This window comes from Chiroxiphia lanceolata, chromosome 3 (genome assembly GCF_009829145.1).
Source record: "Chiroxiphia lanceolata isolate bChiLan1 chromosome 3, bChiLan1.pri, whole genome shotgun sequence".
NCBI classification, from domain to species: Eukaryota; Metazoa; Chordata; class Aves; order Passeriformes; family Pipridae; genus Chiroxiphia; species Chiroxiphia lanceolata.
Window position 1 is genome coordinate 28,393,011 of NC_045639.1, and position 20,358 is coordinate 28,413,368.

At 40.8% G+C, this 20,358-nt stretch overlaps 1 protein-coding gene across 1 annotated transcript in view; it reads right to left on the bottom strand.

Moving 5' to 3' along the window:
• Positions 1-724: 724 nt before the first annotated feature.
• Positions 725-20,358, bottom strand: part of PLB1 (phospholipase B1) — an 87,288-nt gene continuing 67,654 nt past the window's right edge. Inside the window, exons 45-58 of the mRNA XM_032681364.1 lie at positions 19,697-19,757; positions 18,975-19,033; positions 16,506-16,564; positions 15,585-15,628; positions 14,249-14,348; positions 12,788-12,839; positions 10,851-10,931; positions 9,783-9,848; positions 9,138-9,232; positions 7,891-7,972; positions 6,452-6,556; positions 5,289-5,384; positions 1,680-1,754; positions 725-1,189 (exon numbers count right to left, since the gene is read on the bottom strand). Of these exons, the coding sequence (XP_032537255.1) occupies positions 968-1,189; positions 1,680-1,754; positions 5,289-5,384; positions 6,452-6,556; positions 7,891-7,972; positions 9,138-9,232; positions 9,783-9,848; positions 10,851-10,931; positions 12,788-12,839; positions 14,249-14,348; positions 15,585-15,628; positions 16,506-16,564; positions 18,975-19,033; positions 19,697-19,757 (1,197 nt within the window). The 3' untranslated portion in view covers positions 725-967. The remainder of the gene's footprint in view (positions 1,190-1,679; positions 1,755-5,288; positions 5,385-6,451; positions 6,557-7,890; positions 7,973-9,137; positions 9,233-9,782; positions 9,849-10,850; positions 10,932-12,787; positions 12,840-14,248; positions 14,349-15,584; positions 15,629-16,505; positions 16,565-18,974; positions 19,034-19,696; positions 19,758-20,358) is intronic.

Sequence of the window (20,358 nt, forward strand, 5' to 3'; positions counted from 1 at the left end):
TGGGGAATATCAGGTTGCAATCATGGACTTGTATCTAACATGTTAAATATAGTTTTAAAAGAGAAAAGGACAGATGCATAATTAAGGTGCCAAGGTGCATTAACAAGTTTTCTTGCTTTGTGCAAGCGATTGACATCCTGAGTAATATTCACAAACCAGAGAATTGCACCCCAGAATGAAAAAGCTTTAAGACTTTGTCCTGGTTTCAGCTAGGGTAGAGTTAATAATCTTCTTAGCAGCTGGTTCAGTGCTGCATCTTGGATTTAGTACAAGAATAATGTTGATAACACACCGATATTTTAGTTGTTGCTAAGTAGTGCTCACTCTAAATCAAGGACTTTCCAATTTCCCATGCTCTGCCAGCACAAGAAGCTGGGAGGGAACCAGGACAGGACAGCTGACCTGAACTGGCTAAATTAATATTGCATACCATAATTCATCATGCTTAGTATCAACTTGGGGAAGAAAGGCAGGAGGAGCCGATGACTGATCGGGGATGGGATGGGCATCGGTCAGCGAGTGATGACAATTGTATTGTGCATCACTTGTTTTTCTTGGGTTTTATTCTCCTCCCCCTTTTTTGTTATTTCCCATTTCACTACAGTTATTATTATTATATTTCACTTTATTTCGGTTATTAAACTGTTCTTATCTCAACCCGTGTGTTGAGATAACCCTTTTTCCAGTTCTCCTCTTCATCCTGCTGGGGGGGAGTGGAGGGAGTGAGCAAGCAGCTGTGTGGTATTTATTTGCCAGCTGGGGTTAAACCACAATGTACTTAGAACTTCATCCTCCACCTGACTGATCTGCAGAAGCTAAGTCTATAGTACATTTCTTACTAAGATTATTGGGCCCAAAAATCCCTGGGCAACCAAGAAGCTTCATTCCTATCCAACAGGTTTTTTATTCTGCTACTCTGTGTCACACCAATGAGCAACCAGAAAAAGAGACGTTTGTTCGACTTGTGTTATAGAGGGGTTGTTTTAATGTTCTTTTCTATGTCAGTCTTACGTTGGGGCTTCTTGGTTCTTCTTTGTGACACAGTGCAGATGAGTAAAGAACCCAACAGAACTCCGGCTATTGCAGCCACAATGACAGCCCAGTAGGGGACTGAAGGTTCAGATTTCTCCAAGCTGAAGTCTGAATTTCCAAATCCACTATTTCTCCGTGTGGAAAGAAAAGGTTTCTCCTACAAAGGGAGAGTAAAGGTTTTATTGACCACAGATCATTCAACAGGCAGCATTCCAACAATATGCCACTACCCCTTCCCAGAAAGGAATTGTTGATCTTTAGACAATCAGCTGTTGCTGCCTTCTCTCTATCTTAGACCAAACTCTTTCCTGCTTTATTGCCTGAAAGTTCCTAGAACAAAAAGAAAAGGAGCCATCTCAGAATGAGGAGTGATGGCATCATTTCCTAATTTGCTTGTTGCAGACAACAAAATGGAAATACATAGACTCATTAGAACTGACTTAAATGAGAGGATTTCCACTGCAATGAGGATAATTTTTTGGTCTTAAATCCTAAGTAGATTTCTCTGTCTCTAATAAAATAGAGACAGAGTATATTTCAGCTATTTAAAGCCTTCACAAACATACTCTCTTAAAGAGCTTTACTAAAGAGAAGAAAGGAGAAAAGTAGAAGTAAATAATGGAGAGGACACCTTGGCCTTTACTTACTGGGTTTGGACACTTGAGTTTTGATCTGTCATAGGTAAAGTTGTTATAAGTCTGCTTTTCACCAACTGGCTCCAACTGAAGAAGAGAAAAGCAACAGTAAACAACAATGAATTTTTTTCCTTCTCAGACTCTTGACTTAGGCAGTTACAACTTCTTATCCAATCTTTTGGTGCTTGCAGTAATGAAGAAATGTGGTAGAAGGTGCATGGGAATGTTCACAAACATTTTAACCCTCATGAACTGAAGACATTGAGAATCTGATGTACTGGCTGCAGAAAAACTCCCTTGGAAGCAAGGAATAGCAGAAGCCTTTCCTCCTTTTGCATCACTCTGAATACCACATAAATATTCTGCTAAACAAAGTGGTTTACTATATATCTGGTTCTCCCATGTGCACATCTCAAATGGCAGTATAAACCACAATGAAAAAACCCCACATGATAGAGGTCAGACATGTTACTTAGCATATTACTTAAAGAAAGATGCCTAGGTGTCATGGCAATGTGAGTCACTTCAGAAATGATGTAGAGCTGCAGAGACAGAATGAGATGGTGCCAACCTTTACAGTCTTCACTCAGACAAGAAATTCCCTGGGAGTTATAGCTGAGGCTGGGTTCACAAGATTGCAAGAAGTGAGTTAAATAGAGCCTTTTATATTATCTGTTGTCAGCTAAGTTGCAATAGCTGACCATAGGCTCACCTCAAGTCCATTTCAAACTCAACATAAAATATGTCCAGGCTAATAGCAGAGCAGTTGTGGTTGGCTAGGAGTGCACATACCACCAGTTACCATAGTTAAACTAATGAGTACAGGCTTGCTCAGTCATGTTAACTGAAGTGTTTACAATTGTTGTATGGACATGCCTGAAGTAATGACTTCAAGACTGGCCCATAGGAAACTGCAGAGTTGTCATCCAGCACTTCAGGGAATATAGCACAGAGGACTGCTGTTGCTTCTGCTATTGTCCATACAGGCATTTACTGTCCTCAAGGGATTAAAGTATCAGCTGTATGCTGAAAAGAAACAATACTGCAACAAGCCCAACACAACATGGAAAAAACCAATTTCTATCCATAGGATTCCCATACGGAAATACTGGGAATAACGCCTCTCTCTAGTTCAGTTAAAAAAAAAAAGGGGGAAAAAAAAAAGAAAGAAGGTAGTACAGACTGAAAAATAAAAAGAGATGAACCACATTAAAATATGACTAGGGAAGGGAAGAAAGCTAACTGGTGAAGAGAAGATGAGAAGCAAAACAGAATGCCAGATTTTGCTGGTGGTTGTGAGTTCCTGCTGGACTCTTACATCACTTGTCTAGTGATGTAAGGGAGTCCTAATCCCTTGGCCAGCCCACCAGCTAAGGTGGTGAAGACTGAAACTGCTAGTTTTGTTGCACCTTAAAGGGAACAGCTCAGATTCTGATGTGGTTGTTGGTAAGATGTGTGGCTCATGTCTTGTAGCATTCTGCCTGCAGTGAGACTGGTTATTTGTAGATAATTGTAACACTTCCCTTGCCAGGGCACTTGGTAAGGATTCTGGCACCGAGCCCAGATGAAAGATGATAAAGTGCAAAATTCTGCAACCATCCATGCTTACTTCATCCCTATGCAATCTGTTCTTCAGGAGCATCAGCTTCTGAGCTTTGAAGATGACAGTAACCCCAAGTCCACGAGCGGACATGACAACTTCTAGAAGAAACACACAGCTCCTCTAGAGCACGTGCCAAACATGGAGGCAGAACACAAGCTAAACACACAGAGTCCATGTGCTCTTCACCTGGGCCAGAGAACTGAAGAGGTGGATTTGGGACCAGTGGAAGCCCCTTAGGACTAGAGAGTTCTCTGACTTCAGAGAGCAGGAGCACGCTTGGCTTTGCACAAAGCAAAAGGGGCAGAGAACATCACGGTGGGGGATAGACTCCTTAAGCCATCCCGATCCCTGTATACCCACACAGTGGCCAGGCACAGTTTGGCCCTTTATGTGTACTAACAAGAATCCATTGCATTTGGCCATAAGGCTACAGCCTGCCAAGCTTTTCAGGGAACAGGGAAACAATACAGCCTTACAGTAAGCTTGCACACAGCCTTTCCGTACATGGACTGCAAGTGAAAAGCAGGGATGTGTTACAAGAACCAGATTTAAATAGTAAACAGTAATATCTTCAGTTGGCGTACACCAACAGATCCCTGCAGGAGGGAATAGTTATACTTCACATCAGTAGGACACTGATCCCTCCTGCAGTAGAAAGCCTTCTGTCAATATCCTTACATGCGTAGGAATTGAGTGACAGTCTGGACAGAATAAAACTCCGATGGCATAGAGGAAAAAAAGACTGATGGTGATTCAGGAATGAGTAATGGCCAATAGGAATACCACATGGCAACAGAAACCCAATTTAAGGCTACCATATGTCCAGATATCATCTTTTTTCTTCTTGAAACCTTCAGCCATACTCAATTTGAATTTTTTTGTACATTTGCCTGGGGTTTCTGGGCCACCATTAGCCCTGTTTAAGCTATGAAACACAGTGAAGCCTACCACCCTGCTGTCATCTGGAGTCCCGTACAGGGAAGGCTGATGGAAAACAGGCAGATTTGCTGCATGTGCACAAATCAATTATTCCGAGTGCATGTGTGCATTGTATGTCCACTGCTTTCTATAACCCTGAACCTACAGCTCTTATGCCATACTGGGCAACTGCAAGATTTCTGCCCTGTGTTTCCCAGTCCTTATGCTCCAGCTTATTCTGGGGTATCCTGTAAGTTTCTTATCTTGCTAAAACTTTTACTTCAACGGAAAAAAATTCCCCTCCATTTATGGTTGTTTCTTGTACAAACCAGGATACAGGATTTCTGCTTGCACGATGTATTTGGGTACTGGTGTTTATGAGACAAGAGGAGTAAATGTTGCTGTGGCATGAAAACGCCATAGTCTTCCTTCCAGCATAGGGAAACATCATGTTTCTGAAAGCAACTGTGATCTTGGAGTTATCAAGTCTAGCATGTGCCTCTTACACACTCTTCCAACACTGTTAAAAAGCTATCATTTTCCCCAAAATGACGGAAGGAATGTGACTACAAGCAGAGGCATCATAGTTTTGATGAGCCCCCCGTTAGTTTCAGTGACTCTACTAGAGTTATCTCAGATACTAGAGTGGGTGGTACAACATGTCCACACTATTAATGGCAGCAAAAATTCAGTCCCATATATGTTTTCCTGTTAAATGTTACAGAATTCACTGAAGAAGGGCAAGCTCATTGAACAGACATTTTCAGAAAACCTACAGGACTGAATGTTTAACTAGGCTGATTTTTTGCTTTAATGCAAGTTATTTACCAAATCACAAAGGAATTTTTTCTTACCTTAAGACTCTCAGGATTTCTTATTTTGAATGAGCAAAGACCTACACTGTTTCATGCAACATGATCACTTTGGATTGTGTTCCTAAGCAATGCAGACTGAAAAGAGTCTTAAAATTGAGCAGCCCCCCCCCTTGTTAGGATATCAATTTTATGTCTTCCTTACTCTTTTGTTTCAGATACCTTTATCATGATCTTTGTAGGGACTGCTGCCACAATCACATAGGGAACTGGGTTGTAGCCTCTTACCATATTATTCCAGAGAGCCATGGCCATCTCAGCATAGCCTCTTACGCTGAAATGAAAGCAATCTGCAGCAAAGAAACTCAGATCTGGCCTGCCGGTCTGCAATAAAAGCAAAAATGTATTTCTCAGCACATTTCAATCTTTGAGATCTGCCATATTATATCTCATATTGTACTGTACTTGGTATGCCCGCTTCACAATTTTGGTTATCTTCCTAAAGGCAATATGTTCATACTTTGACACTGCAAATCAACTTAGGTAGCCCTAACTGAGGGATGATTACTGCACCTTGAGACCTCCTGTGTAACACAGCTTGCTCAATTTCACACAGCAATTTTCATAGCAAAACTAAACTTCTCTTTAAACAATAGTCACAGCTGTTGCACTGCCATTGACCCACACTCCACTTTTTACAGAACTGATAGAAAACTGCTTATTATGGCTTTTTAAACTTCCATAACTCAGACTTACAACCTTTCAACACCTTTCAGGTGTTGAAATTTCTGCTGAATTTCAGGCAACAATAAAAATGGTGGGCTTATCCAGCTGTGGCAAATGTATGTCTTAGGAGGAATTTGCCTCACCTCATCACTACCTGTATGTCAGCCTACTTGAAGGCTGACAGAAAAAAATGGGGATGGTATGACAAAAAGATCAGTATTATCCCGGTGGTTTTGACCGGGATTCATGCTGAATATTTTTATCCTTAACTACTCAGCATGCATAATACTAAGGCTGGAGAAAAGAAGGAGAATCAGTGTTTGGTTTCAAAGGCTGTTTCCTGTTTCCAGGTTGGAATGAGTCAGGCATTCAAGTGCTGGTCTCCATTTGGAGAAATCCTGAACATATTCCATAACCTAGATGAGAAGAAAATTGAGTGCCAATCAACCCCCTCAACAGGGGAAGCAACATGCAGTTTAGAGGGAGATAGAGTGCCTAGGTTTAATGTGTACACAACTATGAATGTTTCCTAAAGCTATTTTGATTCACAGGCAGCACAGTCTCTCCTCGTCTTCTCCTCTGTCACCTCTTATCACAGGTTCCATCCTGTGCTGCTAGACTGTGCAAAGAGAAGAAAACACAGTCCTTGTGGCATGGATCTTACTGACTTAAAAGAAATCAAGACACTGGCCCTTACATAATGGGAAAGAAAAAACAGGACTCACGCTATCCAGGGGCAACAAGGTGTTTCGGAAAAACGGCTGTGTGACAACGGCAAAGTCCTCACGGTTTTCATACCGACCACTGTTGATCAGCTGCAAGGCTTCAGCCTGTACGGAGTGTAATTATTGGAAACAGAAAAGTTACTTGCAGGGCTCACCTAGCATTTGTCAGCCATCAAAAACATGCATATTACACTTCTTTCAGTGTAGGAAGCTGTGAATTATTAGTATAAATCCAGTTAAATGTTATAAAGCAGTCGAGAAAATGGCTAAGAAAACAATTTGGTTCATTAAGAGATTTTCATGAGGAAAATGCACAGAAGCTGAGTTAATTCAAATAAATATAAAAATAAAAAAATTAATAAAGCTGCTTAATTAAAAGAGAAAAAAAAGAAAAAAAGCTATTCAATCCTTACTCATAGAAACCAATGCTATACAATTGCAATGAGATTAAAATTTACAAAGTATTATAAAAAAGGAATAAGACCAAAATTTTTAAAAGTGACGAATGAGTTCAGAATGCCAACTTGAGGCTGAAGTGCATTTGATTTTCCAGAAAGGTGTGCTTGAATTAAAATAAAACTTAAACATTGAAGAATTACCTGCCACTTTCAAAAACTATGGTCACAGACATTGAGATGGACAAAAAACCCCATCTCATATTACTTGCCGTCTTATGGGTATAAACTGTAATGCTCCTGATCATATCTCAAAACATTCCTTATCCCACTTCCATAGTTAAGGAAAATGACCCCTCTAGTAGGCTTATACTAGCACTATCCATTTTTTTGAATATTTTGAGCTTTGTCAGATTCACTGGACAACATCCGCTGCCAGAGCCAGAATGGAGGACTGGATAACTCAATGTGATCTGATACAGTGATTCCTGTATTCATAGAACATCAATGGAAAAAGCTTCCGCTCCAATAGCTATTTATAGCCTCTTAATTTTGAGTCAATCTTATGCCTGAGGTCATGAACAGTTACTCTCAGATAGCAAGCTGACCCATGGTTGGTTTAGTTATTTTTTTCTGCTAAAGGTAACCACAAAGCAACTGATGCGGGGTAATTTGTCACTCTTGCAATGACATGTTAATTCATGTGAGCTATTCATTGGGTTCATAACAGGCAAACACATATCAGCAAAGCAGCCATCATCACTAACTCTTTCTCGGCTGAAAGAGTTGAATCAGAAGCTGGAAACATAAATGGTCTTGATCTGCATCCAGCTCAGAACCAAGGACAAATCATTAGGAAACGTGGAAAGACTTGGACTGCTACTATCTGGTTGTCTGGGTAGAGTTTTGATTAGGCTGTATCCAACCTATTTCCAGGTTACCCCTCTCTATCCTGCTGAGGGTATGCATGAGAGGAAGGGTAGTGAGAGAAGCAATATAAAGAGGCACAAGTGAAGATGACCAGTTACAGAATCAAAGTATTACCTGAAAATCTCTGTTAATTCTTTTAATTTCTTGTAGTTCAGGAGAATTTTCCTCAGGGTTTAAGAAACATGGACAAATTTTCCTTCAATGAAAGAAATACTTGAATTAAAAGCCAATCTTGAATAACTTATTTGCAGTTCTTCAGCGATGTATGCTTCACATCAAGAAGCTCAGGATGGGTGCTCAAAGCTCACATGCAGAGGGAGAACCACCTCATTGGCTTAGAAATGGACAGATATTTCAGAAAAAAATCCCTACTGACTGTTCAAAATGAACACCTCTCACAGCTGGTAAAAGCTGTGAGATCCACAATTCTTGAGTCAAACACAAAAGTGTGTAGTATGCCACATATTAGCAGGAAATCACATATGTTAGGATATTAAAAAAACCACACCCTACAAATAGGCTTACAGCAGATCTTCAGATGTCGGAGTTTAAAGTTGAAAAAGACAAATTGTTCATGTAGTGTGAGTCCTTGCATCACTGTGTTTTATTTTGTTACTCCTATATTAAGAGGTAATAATTTGTGCTTCACTGAAATGCATCCTCTAAGAATGTGCTTGGAATGAATATGAAGACATCAAGCAAGACAGTCAATTTGTTATTTTCCCTTCTAGTGTGTTCCAGTAGTTAATCACTTGTGTTATTAAAAATCTGTGCCTAACTTCATCTGAATTCATTTGGCATCAGCTTCCAACTACTGGCCTTTGTTATACCTTTCTCTGCTAGACTAAAGAGCCTTTTCATGTCCATTCTGGCTCCTGTAAAGGCACTGCTGCTTTCCAAAATGAGACCCTCAACCTTCTTTGAGGTAGGATTTTGGTATCCTCCATTAGGTGTGAAAAGCTGTTCCCTGTTGTGCACTCTGCTGTGTGCAGCCCAGCCTGCGCCACAGGTAACGCAGCACTGGGCATAAGGAGAGGTATCAGGGATGTCAGCCTATGCTGCTGACCAGAGAATGGCTGGGCAAAAAAGGCTTTGAAATTCAGTGGTACAACAGTTATATGTTGAGTTGTGCTGTGACACGCTGCCTTAGAGCTGAGAAGTGATAACTCCACTATCTACAGGTGCATGCCTTTTAGGTGAGGTATTGGAAAAAGTCATAGGAAGTTGATGGGAACTAGTGCATCAGGTAAAGGCTGCAATGCAAGTAGCTTGGAAAGTTCAGTGTGGATACCTACTGCAGAAATTGAGATTGAGCCAAAAAATTATCACTTTAAAGGCAAAGACCTGTTTTGCTCACTTACTTTGCTGTCAAAGCACACTCTGAAGAGCTTGCTGTGATCTGACGCAGTCCAGAAAACTCTAGCATCTCCACCATGTTGATAAAGACTCTTGGGAGCTGCAAGGATTATAATAACCAGACATACCAAATAACAGAACATGATACCACTACAAAGAGAGCAAGAAGTGCCATCCGTAGGTCAGGGAGTCAGTGCAAACTGCACCGACTGCAGCCAATGGCATGTGCAAGGATGATGTATAAAGAGAAGGGGAGGGACACATACAGTGGATGTCAGCCAAAAAAAAAATTCCAGCAGCTAGTACAAACTAGCTGAAATGCTGCTTCACTCCCTGGGACATTTTCATTTGCTCTAAGGTAGATGAAACTGTATAAGGGTTGGTTTAGTCACCAAAACTGGCAGTAGGATCATGTGTGTTTTGTTCACAGAATAAGTACTGCGAAACACACTTTCCCTGAAACTACAGCCTGCTTTCTCAGGGCATTAGCTAATACAGTTGTTGAAATGCAGCACTGAGGAGCAGTCTGACTCCAGCTATTTGAAAGATGACCTTGTATGAAACATAATCACTGACAGTCTACCAGAGGTGGAAAAAACGTCAGTGTGCTTGCCAGGAACATAGCTTGCTAGGATATCTTAAAAGCTTACCTCCTCATAGAAAATATCCAGAGTGTCCTGAAGGTGCTTTACATACTTTTGCACTGAATTGTTTTCCTATGTTAAAAAGAAAGAAAAAAAAATTGGATCAGTCTTTTTTCAGGAACCAAGAAGGTGGTCCATGAGAAGATATACCAACTCAATGTTCTTTTTTCCTTTTTTGGCAAATGTATTTTCAGATCAAGAAATCTATTGCCACATGTACAGAGGTTATATAGTGCTTGTGTTTCTATGTCACTAATATATTCCCCTAATCCCTGCAGAAAATCCTAAATTACCTTGGCAGAATCTTTCCCTGATGAATGACTATGTAGATCACATCTTTGGATTTTGTGTTGTCTTTTATGTGACCCAGAACAGATTTGGTTGCCTTATGAATAGAACGATACCTTTTTTCCCAAACTGCCAATCTGGGGAAATTGAGATGAAGGCAGTCAGGCCCCACAAAACCCATAAGCAAAACAACTTTGTAACTATAGTTATAGAGGCGAAGTTGAGGGGACAAAGGCTTCAGGCAGCAACCTGTAAAGGAAAAAGAGCAAAACAGAGAACAGTGCCTGGTCATTTCAATAAGGTGGGGTCCAGACCTCCAGTCTGTGCCACATAGACTGTTTCAGAGGGGATGACCACAGATCGCTAGAGAAAAGACATCTTTTTCTCTATAAACTGATGTTATTTCTTTTGGTGTCACACTGAAGCATCCTCAGTAATTATTGTGTGGAGATGCTTTCCAGAAAACTTCATTTGTGTCCCATAAAAACATTCCTAAGACAGCACATTGATTACTTTGTCCAGTTAAGCAGGGAGTTTATTCTTGGTATTTTGTTTGATATAGGGCAGGTTCCTATTTTTGAATAATGCGTTTCTCCAGAGCTGCAGTGCCCCAGTACTAAAAGCTGTGCACTTGTTTCTGATACAATACAAATGAAAGGAGCTGGACTTTAAGTGCTTTTTAAACAAACAGGAACTTTTGCTCCCTGAGAGAGAGAAAGGTTATATTTCCAGGGCTGGTCATCTGCCAAATACCTGGATAAGCATGCCTAATTCAGAGATACAAACCTTGTCCAAGCAGTACTGGCACAGGTCGCTGCCTCCAACAAGGACAGTGATCAGCTTCCAGTCTTCCTTGAAGTTAATTTTCTAGTGGCACATAAAACAAACAGATTGTAGCATCCATTGCTTAGGCATACAGAGGTAACATTCACAGATGGGGCTAAATGGGGCACAGACAGCAGGGTAAAAAAAAAGGAGGTATGCTGAGTTAAGTGGGCAAAAGAAAAGCATCTCTCCAGGGGAAAAGAGTGAACTGTTTGCTAGTCTACTGCAATTCACCTTGGCTTTTCTGAGAAAATTCCCTTCAGCAGACAAGATCTGTCAGTGTAACCAAGCATGGAAATGTGTCTGTGACAGCAAGCGTCCCTAAATGAAAGTTACCTTCAGGATAGGGATGGACAAGAGAGATTTGCCAGCCATGGCTGAACACTGCAGGCAGCGTGGGGATAAAGCAGTGTGGGAGTGGAGGCTGGAGTGACTCATGAAGCTGTGGAACTGGAGCTGCTGGGGATCCCTGCCAGCTGGGCAAGTATTACCCCATGGCCAGGAGGGGCGAGGGGTGCCCCGGGGAATAGACAGCTGTATTAAAATAGAAGAGTCCAGGAGGCTGGTGACTTCACTGAGCTCATATAAGGGCAGCTGCAGCATCCACGTCACTACAAGCTAACAATAGGCACTGCTGAGAGCTGGATCTCATCAAAACATTTTGTAACGTTCAGTACAAAGAAAGGAATCAAAGGCAACTATTTTTAGTGTGGTGCATTTACATAACAAACATCTGCGAAAGGATCCCACAAATAGAGGGAGGGCCTGGGAATCACCCACAGGTCTGAATTCTCTTTAAACAAGCACTTTGCTTAGAAAGCCTTTCTTGAAGAGGCAGTGGGGTAGGGACACACCCCCTCGCCCCTTTTTTTTTAATGCATAAAAAGCTGTGAATAAAACAAAGCTCTAGATCCTCTTCTATTCTATTGAAGACCTACGCCAGCTCCCTTGACTCTGCCAAACAATTGGTAATGCAGAGTAACTGACAGTGGGGTGAGCATGCAGCATCCATCAAGAATGCTGGCATGGAGAAACACATGCTTTGACAAACCCTGCTTATTCAGTACCTTCCTTTCCCATTCAGTCTGAGCCAAGGAGCACCAGGCACTCCTATCCTCTTAGAAGGAATGCTCTCCCTGAACCAAGAGCTCACACCCAGACAGTCATCCACGCAAATTCAGCCAACACTTGGCGCAGGGCAACCTTGGGTTTTTCACAGATTTCTTCCCCCCACCCCACACTGCAGCAGCAGCCACTGAGTCTCTTTTTTGGTGCCCTTTGTAGCCCTCAATGGAGTTGGCACAGCAGAGTGGTTCACAATACTAGATCCCCTACTAATTCCCTAAAAGATTGAGATTGTGATGTGATAGGGATTCATCCAACTCTGAGGTTTCTGGTCACTGATTAATTATTTACCTACTCAAAACCAGAGTTTCAGATGGCTTATTCTCCCGCAAAGACTTCAGTAGTCCCTCTTCCCAGTATTGTGAATAGTGTGATTCATATTGGTCTGCAGGTACCTGCTCCACCAATTTTACATTCAGACTTTATGACCTCCACTTTGAATGTTGCTACTCAACTAAGCAGTCCTGTGATCTCACCAGAACCTTCAGACTTCTCTTCCTCACTACCATCCTTACATCTTCTGGTTGCACTGCACCTTACATTAGACTCTGCCTTGTGTGTTTGCATCTTATCTGCATGGATTTGTATAGGTAAATTATAATCTACTAAAGGCTAATTCATCTGGCACATTCACCTTGGAAAGCACAGCAGAGACAAGGACACTGACTTTTCTTTCATCAGTAAAGCACTCTTCATGACTCAAGCATCCCACCAATTAAAATCATTTCCCTGAGACCACAGAACCACTGAAGGTTTGCCCAAATTCCACTTACCGAGTTGCTTCTCATTAGCTCCACTAATTCACGTGCTTGGGCTGGCATATTGCTAGAGAGAGGACAGAAGATTTTATATGTGTGCTCCAAAAACACATCATCTTCTTGGTCTCCCACTCCCCATTTCAGGGAATTTTAGGATCAGCAGAAGTCAGTATAAGGAAAGTGATGCCTCAAAAGGATGAGCAAACATTGAAGGACCAAGTTGCATAAGTGAATAATCTGATCTGAAAGGACTTCAGCTGGGATGGCTGCCAAATGGCAGGCAACTGGTATGAGTTCTTCCCATCTCAGAGTTGGCTTAAGTGCATTTTGTTTGGAAAAAAGCACTAACACTCAGATGCACAGAGACATTTAGTTTAGGCCCTTCAAAACCTAGTAGGGGAGTTTGGTGCTTACACAGAAACTGGGCACGTAACCAGCCTTTCTGATCTGGCCTTAAATTCCTATGTCTTGTTTAATGGCTGGAAGATATTGCTTTTATTGTGGGACTGCCAGGCTGGAGAGTCCCAGTCCAGCTCTGGGCAGGATGCAACATCCACAGGCCAAAGCACAAACCATGCTGAGACACCAGCTGGAAACGAGCTCCTGATGTACCAGAAGAAGACTATGCTTGAGCCAATAAACCCTGCCTCTCTCCAGCACCCACACAAATGCAGTTACAGTATTTGGATTCCCAGAACAAAATTGATCATGCTGAGTCAGCTTTGCTTGGGGCACCCATGAAATATTTAGTAGCTACACAGGCTTTGCTAGCTATCCTAAAATTCTCTTGCAGCTAATCTAAGGGCTGTTAAAGGCGTCACAAAAAGTCCTGGAAACAAATTGCATGAGTATCCATGGAGCAGGCACAGTGTATACAAACCCTTGCACAGCAATACAAACTCTTACACATTTTGATTCTTAACAGACTAGTAGATTTTTAGTTTGGGAGGACAAAGGAATTAATTCCTAGATGCTTATTCTGTTATTTTCCTTTGCACTGCAAACAGAGGTAGTTTTTAATGCCATTAGTGTAGCAGTGGCCTTCCATTTGTTAGTTTGAGCCACATTTCCCAGAAATCAAGGAATAAATGAGAGATGCACACGAATTTTTTCTCATTACAGATATTGCCTGGGGCAGTGAATCAGGGACTTGCAAACTGAAGACTGGGTAGAAAAAGGTACTGGTAGAATTAGAAGCATAACTAAGGCATTGGCTCAGAAATTATGGGCAGAAATCAAATAAAGAAAGTAAGTTTGTCTCCGATTTAGAAAAATAGGCACATGAATCCCCCAAACACTGAATTAAATTTAAAAAAATAAAAATCAAATCCACAATCAAAAATATGAGATCACAGAAATACGCTCGGTACAAGCAGATCACCAGTATTAACTCAACCTTGATATGTGTCTCAAAGGTAACCTGCCACTACATCAGTTCTCACTCCTTTGCCCTTTCTCATTTGTGATTGTGCTTACCGCGCTGTGGCATTTCTCTCTGCAACGTTGAATCCAGCTGTTTCCTTAGAAATGCCAGTGGAGAAGCCAAAGAGGTTTGGATTGAATTTCTTCAAGATATCTTAAAAAGAAAAAACACAGTGTTTAACCATTCACAGCACAAACAGCAGCATTGCCTCCTGCAGAAGGACAAGCCAGTCGAGTGGTGAGAATATGGACCTGAGTTTTCTCCTTATTCACTGTGACTTTATAGAAGCTACAGGCACACCTGCTTTGGAGACTCTAGTTACTGCCTTAATTTCATCACTGCAACTATTTCTCTCCATGGACTTGAGGAACTGGGGTCTGGTGGCCCTAGGGATGCAGAGGTCCCAGGCAACTCACCAGTCTTGAATTAAAGTGTATTTGTAATAAAGAGTATTCATGGTTACTTTCTTTCATATACCAGAAGCAAACGCTCTGAAAATGGTCATCTACATCTCACTTCTCCCAGATAATAATATTTATGGTAGAGAATGAATTTTATTCACTTCTCTAGATTTCACTGAAACCCTCAGTGGGGAAGCATGATGCCTGAGCACTGTTTTTGATACTGTGCCTCTAGTGATGTCTGAAACCTCTTTATAGAGTCTCATTTATAATGCATAAATGAATTGCACCTTCTGTTTTTCTTTGAACACAGTGCATGGTACAAGACAAAGCATATCAGATTTTATTACCAACAGTGTCAGGTATTGTCAAACTGCTTCACAGCATGGATCACATACAAATAGATCAACCATTGTAAACCAAGTCCTTTCCAATTTATTGTCACACTGACCACTTAATGGTTTCTATGGCAACTACAGGGACCAATTACATAGAACACCAGGGCAAGAAATTTATAGTATTTTTAGATTTTTTTTCAGTGCTATGTAGAAACTTGAAATCATCAGGAAGAACTATAGCCTTGTCACCAACCCTGCCTAGATGGACTGCTAATTGTTTCATAACCCTTCATTTGCACACAGCCATTACAGTCAATCACTGGAAAGCACAAAATAAGGGAGGAGTAGGACTGCCATGAACTTCTGTCACCTTCAGCATATTTATTCCTAGTAATTTTGGTCAAAAGGATGATAAAATCACATACATGTCCTGTGATGTGAAGGGGCTGAATCGACTCTACAGCTAATCAGGTCAGTCTGGGTTTCAGCTGTGACTCATATGAACTGCTCACATTTACAAAAGATGGATATCCCCACTGTTTGCAAGGAAAGAATGACCATTTCCAGGTGTTTCCTAGTATCCACTTAAAAGACTTGCAGTGTAATACTCAACTTCTGCTTTTCTCACGCTTATTTTCCATGATACTCACTAGGTAAAGTAGCCTGGATCTCCAGGGTCTCGTCACCTCCAATACTACAAAGGGAAAGAACAAGATCACCAAGTAGGGTTAATCCTGCAACCATCTGTCCTATTGTCACCATATGTTGTTACAGCAGCCCAAGAAGGAAGAAACAACCTCCATCAAAAACACTAATTTCAAATAATACGGAGATAAACCACAAGAATTCAGGGAAAGTAGTGAAAGGATATTTCACATTAAATAAACCAGGGCATCAGCTAAGATAGAAGCTATGCCTTCAGGCTGGGAAGAGAGCATACTTGGAGAACTGATTTTTCAATGAAAATGCTGGGATGTCTACCATACAAGAGCATATTTCCTCACTAAAGCTGCTCCACAGTACCTTGCTGAAACTACATTTATGTGCAGTTATGCATGGAAGAGATCGCATGAAACGCTCATTAACCATCTATCTGCAAATTCTACAATGTTGATTATGAAAAGATCCTCTGCCTCTACTATTTAAAAGCTGTCTGTGTGCGTAGCCACTACACCATTACACCACTTCTGGCAGCCCTTCCCGAAAATAATCTATGCCTGCAGATAAATACAAAGGGGAGAAGAAAGAGAGTAGAAAAGAATGTCTACACATGCAAAGGCTTATAAACCATATGCCTGCCCATATGAAGCAGGCAGTTTCCTTACACTTTAGCATGGATATTGAGATTCATACTCTCTGATGTGCATGGTCTTTGTCCACTTTGCAATTGCAAAAACAAATACCAAAAAATCCCACTAGAATCATTCCCTTTCTCTTTCAGTCCTTACTCCTCCAATCCTTACCAATCAATACTTGCTGTCAGCATCCTACCCCTGCATTTTCACCAGGTGACCCGCACACTTTTAACTGTGTGGACAAAAATGGAGAAAGACAAAAATGAGTATTCTCACCTCCAGGAAAGTCCCCTCCAGTCTGTTTCTAGGTCAGGTGCTTTGGCTCCTACTGCAGTCTGGAAAAAATGGAAAGAACAATTACAAAATGGTAATAGGAAAAAGGGTAAGACACACATCAAATTTTGAAAGTGCTGAACAATTTTGGTAACATTACTCTGCAAGCGGCCAAGCTTTTGCAATATCCCAGTTTTAGAATAAATGCTCCGTGTCCTTATTCGTCACCACACACTGGCCTCTGGGCAGCCCTGCATCTCTCATGCTTCAATTTTGCAGGCTTCCCCTCATATGCAAAAGCAACTCATCCAGATGGTAGACCACGGAGCATTGGAGGAGATCGGAGTGTAAGGTCAAGGACAGAAGGCTTTAAAACTACTATTTTAGCAACCCACTGGGACCCAGATTAACATCAACTGCTTTGTATTTGTCTGGATTTTTCTGACGGAAAATGCTTCGTCCTGGCATTTCCCGAAGAAAGATGATTCTGAGAGACTTAATAACCCAGGAAAAAAAGCCCTAAACACTGATGAAAAATTCCCAGCCAGTTTTAGCTGTACATAAATCAGAGGAGATGCTTTTTAATCTGCCAAGAAAACAAATCTTTGGTGTAAAATCCATTTTTTCTCTCCTGGATCCAGCCTGCTAGTCTAACATACAGACTTGATGAGGGCTTGATGACAGGCCTTTTTTTGCCAATATAGATAAGCATGTTGGCGTATCTGTTGCTTTTACTGTGCATTGGTGCTAAGAAGTCAAACAGATGCATTCTAGCCAGTGACATGACTAAATTGCTCAAAGTTTCATTAATCTCCCAAGTGCATCCAGACTGAGAACAGCCTTCCTTCCTGTACTATGAACTTTATTATCTTTCAAAATTAAATAAATACATAAAGCCATCAGAACAAAGACCTTTGTGATGAATTTGAGTAGCTCACAGGACTGGGACAGACCTCCATCAAGGGGTTCTTCTATAGCTTTATCGTTTATTAGTGGTTTCACTTAATTTTTTATTCTTCAAAAAGCCATGCTACCAACTCAGCCATAGACACTGCATTCAGGGATCTTGTGGGAAATACCAGGAGGAAAATCAATGCCTTAGTGGACTTTGCTGCCACAGTCTCTCTGTGCCAGGGATGGTTATGCACTAAAAAGCACACAATGCTGCTGATGTACTTTGTGTGCAGGAAGTGTGTGCATGTGTACACATGTGGGAAATGCTCTGTCATTTTTTCTGGCCTCCCAAATAACTCACTTAATAAAACCCCTAATCACACCTTGCTGTGGCAATGGCAAATAATAGGAACTGCATGAATAATGGCAATATGAGACTCTGCCTTGCTCAGCTCGAGGCAGAGACCTCCAGTATCATAGTGTGGCCCCTACTGAAAGAATTTAAATTCTTAAAATAAGAGGTATGTGCTAGTGCACATGTCTAGCACTAGATGTGGGGGAGGAAATAAAGCAGTTAAGTTTAAGAGTCGTTGCAATGGATAGGAGGGAGAGTTGTAGGTCTTTACTGAGGTCTTCTAAGGAAAGCTCAAAGCTCAACAGCAGGGGGGAAATCCAGGATTACATCAGGTCAGACAAAATCAGTTTCAAAGCTAATGAGGAGGTCCATGATGCATAATGAAGACATGCACACCAGCCTGGAAAATAAGCCTGATCATTTAAGGGCTTCAGTCCCTTCAACTCTCTCTGAGCTCAACAGGAGCTGAAGCCGCTAGAATGAGCATCAGTTTAGCTCAGGAGTTAAAATTCATGGGAACTGTTGACACAAATGTTTGCTTTCATCCCATGCCAGGACAATTCTGTAGTGCTGTGTAATTCTGGAACTTTTTCCTCAGAAAACTTCAGTGCAGATCTGCCGTATTCCCTGCTATTCTTTTCTGGGGCTTTTTGTTGTTGTTGTTTTTTTTTCTTTTGGTGCCTAATTTTTTCTTTTCAGCTTGTATTCCTTGGCACTTGAAATACATCAGAGCTTTAAGTGAAAGATGTCTAATCTAGGAAGCAGCATCTGAAAGCAAAATTCTGAAATATAGACATTTTAGAGTTATCTCAAGTGAGAAGCACTTCATTGTGCAATCAATTATTTTCATGGGAATTTTCAGCAAAATCTCTCATTGCACAAAAAATTCCAATTGCTTCCGTCTTTTTTTTTATGTCAGAAAAGACTATTCCTATAAGGCAGCCACTTCCCTTTTCAAAAACACTTGAATAAACTGTGTGCAATAGAGAATGGGATCCCATTTCTGTCCTGGCCTGAATTATTCATTACCAGATTACACAATTGCCAGTGTCACTCATATCCCTTCAGGCTATTTCTTTGCAAAGGGAACCAGGTAGATGAGTTTTGCTTTGCCGAGCCAAAGCAATTTACTTTCTATCTGATGATGCCTGATGTGACAACATCTAAGTAGAAACTGACAATTGCTCTTTTCATTCTGAACATGGGAATGCTGCAGTACTCACAGTCAGGGAATCTCCCAGTGCTCCTATGGCTCTGATGTCAGCAGGTCGTAGCTCATGTACTAAAAAACAGTAGGAGAATAAAAGCAGGATTACTGACAACTGACAAGATACTGTTTAACAGAATAAAGATGCAAGTCTTAGGTTCCAATCTGATGGCATTTTTAGGGAGAATGAGGTTCAAGTTCTGTCTGTCAGCTAGGCAAAAGGTTTATGCCTTCTTGTCTTTGCTTGCATCAGTGTACTGAACTAACATGGAAAGCTGGAATTTAAAAGAGCTTAGAAAAAAATGGAAACAGTTTAGATATGTTTGCAGATGCATACATTTCATCTCTTTTAACTGGCTTACATGTTTGGGTCATAGATCAATATATTTTAATTAAAAATCTCCCTGTAAAGCCTTCCAAATACATGCAATATTTGTATAGTTTCCCGCTTGCTGAGCCACTAACCTTCCTAGGTAATTTTAATCTGCCACGTTGCTGTATGATAAATGATACATGAGTATGATAAATGTAATCACATTTATCCACAGAGAGCACATCTGCTGTCATGCAGAACTTACTGTGTATGGCAAGACAGACTTTCTTCCTTTGCTGCTAAGTATACCAGCTTTTATTGTTTACTTTCCACTTGGGATGTGCCATTTCAACACCTTACTGTTTTTAAAAACAAAAGATTAAATCCTTCCTATTTTTGATTTTAGCTTAGGAGTTCTTTCTCACCTGATGTTGGGACACGACTAGATGGAGACTGTTCAGGACACAATAGCTCACTGCCCCAATTCTGAAATGGCAAGTTACAAAATTGTTTCACCTTGTGATTAAAAGATAATACAGAATTCATATATGATTTAGTTGTACAGTGAAGGGCAAAACCGAGTTAAGACACAGATCCCAGTTTGGTGCCTATATAGCTCAACGGTCTTTTCCTCCTCTTAGTGGAATACTATCCAAACAATAATTACTTTTGCTGACATTTTCTAGCCAAAGCATAAAATTTTTCCAAAGGCAAAACACTTCATCACCAAATATTGCTTATGACAAAGTTCCATAAGGAAGATTACTTTTTTCTTCTCTCTACAGCCTGGAGATTTTGTCCATGAACTAAAATGTAGGGTCTCCAGGTTTGAAGTCTTGCTTTGTCTTGAAAGATATCAGATGCAAAAAAAAATCCCCAATGAAATACCAAAAACCAAACAAACAATAAAATCCTCTGCAAAGTTATAATATTATATTAATGTACTATATTATTAATGTATTATTATATTAGCCAGTGAAGGGACTGAAACTTAAGTCCTATGAGGTGTGGCTGAGAGAACTGGGGTTGTTTAGTCTGGAGAAAAGGAGGCTCAGGAGAAACCTTAATGCTGTCTACAACTACCTGA